General features: G+C 42.3%; 1 protein-coding gene across 1 annotated transcript; it reads left to right on the top strand.

Annotated features, from left to right (window-relative positions):
• The first annotated feature begins 706 nt into the window (after positions 1 to 706).
• LOC149960475 (uncharacterized) lies at positions 707 to 2447 on the top strand. The gene is made up of 3 exons (XM_090179048.1): positions 707 to 1024; positions 1091 to 2006; positions 2062 to 2447. The coding sequence occupies exons 1-3, from the start codon at positions 707 to 709 to the stop codon at positions 2445 to 2447; spliced, it is 1620 nt and encodes a 539-aa protein (XP_090035174.1).
• Positions 2448 to 2831: the final 384 nt, after the last annotated feature.

Genomic DNA, 2831 nt, shown 5'->3' with positions numbered 1-2831 from the left:
TGAGAAAAGAGGTCGAAAATAGAGAGATAACTTTATTTAGCCAGGCTGAAGATGACAAGCAATCAGACAAGTCAGAAAGTCAAGTATTTCGTAACAATGGTTCCAGATTTAGGAAGAAGCCACACACTACAGCAACTTTAAGTACAATAGTGTCCACTACATGTCTCTACTGCAGGGAAGTCGAACATGTTCCAGAGAGTTGTAAGAAATTAACACTGGAGCAGAGAGTTGAAGCTATCCAGAGTCAAGAAAAGTGCTTCATCTGCCTCAGGACCGGTCATCAAGCACGTCGCTGCAAATCGACCTTGAAGTGTATGAACTGTCAAAAAAGACATCATACCTCGATATGTAGAGCGAAAACCACAGAAGATCGAACTGAATTGGCGAAGACATCAGAGTCCATAATATCCAGACCTTCAACAACCCTAGTTACCGTTCTTCCACCGATTCTTCAACCATGTGATCAGGTCCTGTTACAAACGGTACTACTTTACGTAAAAAATCAGACTTTCACGATCCTAACAAGATGCTTGTTCGACAACGCCACTCATCAGTCCTTTATAAGAGAGGATAACTCGAGAACTCTTGATCTGCCAGTAATTTCTAAAGAGTTAGTCTTGGTAAACCCATTCGGAACAAAGGATGGCGTCCTTAGAGAGCAAAGAAGGGTAAAAATAATTCTATGAAGTATCATTGAGCCGGATAAATGCGTCAACTTGAAGTCATCGAAGTTCCTACCATTTGCGGTGCCCTGGTCAGTGTCCCTGTAAATGCAATAATTCGTCAAATGACAGAACAAGGAATAACACTGACAGATCGTAAAGCAGTCAAGGGTGTTCCAGCACCAGCCGAGCTTGGAATTCTAATTGGAGCTGATCATTACTGGGCCGTAGTACCTGGAAAAATAGTCAGACTTGGTGGGTCTTTGGTAGCCCTCGAGAGCCTCTTTGGGTGGTCCGTGCAAGGTCCGGTTCCAGTCTCCATTAATATGGCAGTACGGTCATCACCCATTATGATGACTAGAGTGAAAGAGCCAGATCTAACCTCATATTTACCCAGGTTCTGGGAACTGTAATCTTTGGGTATCCAGCAAGACAAGGCGCTGACGGTAACGGATCAGGAAATCTTCGATAAGCTCAAGTCCACTATTCAGTTCAATGGTGGCCGCTACGAAGATCAGCTTCCATGGATGAATGATATACCTGAGCTCAAGAACAATCTGGCAAATGCTTCAAGACGTATGAGGAGTCTTATCCGTCGATTTCAGACATATCCGTCACTGTATAACGAATATAAGAAGATCATTGAAGAATACCTAGAACAAGGAATAGTGGAGCAAGTACCTGTAGATGAAATCCCTCCAAGAACTGGCGACGCTTATTATATTCCTCACTTCGCGGTTTTGAGAGAAGATAAACAAACGACGAAGCCTCGAATAGTCCATGATGCTTCTTCGGCCGGCAAAGGAATACCATCGCTGAACTCATGTCTAATGCCTGAACCAAACCTTAATCCAGATCTATTGGTTATCTTGCTTCAATTTCGAAGACACAGAATAGCCTTGATGGCAGACGTAGAAAAAGCTTTCCTACAGATATCTTTAGCAGCTAAAGACAAAAACTACGGTCGCTTTCTGTGGATCAAGAAGCAACTGGGAGTGGACGATCAAGTAGAGTATGTTCACCTACGAATAGCCAGAGTATTATTTGGCGTGACACAGAGCCCCTTTCTTTTTGCTGCTACCTTGAAATATCATTTTAAGAAGTTAAAAGATGAGTATCCAGATCTTTTTAACATTCTCAACAAAAACCTTTATGTCGATGATCTCCTGACAGGAGCTAATACGAGCAAGGAGGCTATGGAGATTCGTCAAAATTCGAAGGTAATTCTGAAAGAGGCTGGCATGAATCTGAAACAATGGGTCACCAACTCCAAAGAACTTGCGGAGAAATTAGCTTCAGAAGAAAGCCGCAACGCCCAAAGCAAACCATTCGCAGACGCTGAAGGTCCTCGGAATCACGTGGAATCCACTGATAGATGCTTTCACCTTCAATATTTCAGCGTTACAAGAGTTCCTATTGGAAAAGAAAAATTCTAAAAGAGGAGTTCTTCAAGCTGCCGCTAGAGTCTTTGACCCAATCGGCTTCCTATCTCCATTTCTAATCAAGGTCAAGTGTCTTTTCCAGAAATTGTGGCTTCTTGGCATAGAGTCGGATGAAAATTTACCACCGGTACTTCAAAAAGAATGGGACCAGTGGTGCCAAGATTTTACCATGGTACAGAAAATATCCGTCCCTAAACACTACTACGACCAACAAGAAGAACAGCTAGTCAAGGGAGAGGTCCATATGCTCTGTGATCCCAGTACCAAGGCCTATGGGGCGGTCGTTTACTTACGTTACCGAGACACCGTCAGGGAAGGTTGGAGTGTCATTGGTTTCATCTAAAACAAGAGTAGCTCCATTAAAGACGTTGACGATGCCGAGACTTGAATTAATGGCTGCATTAATTGGAACGAGGTTGCTGAGGTATACTCTGGACGCTTTCGAGGGAGAGATTACGAACTACCCAGGTAGCACCATCACGTACATATTACGTGTTTTATCGAGGTTTCTAAAACGTATACGAAACACGTTTGGTAAACGATGATCATGTCACCATTTAACAGGTGTTTCACGACGTAGTTTTTTAGGGGTAAATTACGCGAACATTTAGATTAAAAAAGCGCCTATTTAGTTCAAAAAGCATTAAGTTTTGAAAGCAATAATCGTTTTTTTTATTTAAATTATACCCTATTAATCAGCGATTGTGCGTGTTTTAAGGAGTTTTTT

Source organism: Leiobunum rupestre, chromosome 1 (assembly GCF_980474605.1).
Source record: "Leiobunum rupestre chromosome 1, qqLeiRupe1.1.hap1, whole genome shotgun sequence".
NCBI lineage: Eukaryota > Metazoa > Arthropoda > Arachnida > Opiliones > Sclerosomatidae > Leiobunum > Leiobunum rupestre.
This window is presented reverse-complemented; position numbering and strand designations above follow the sequence as displayed.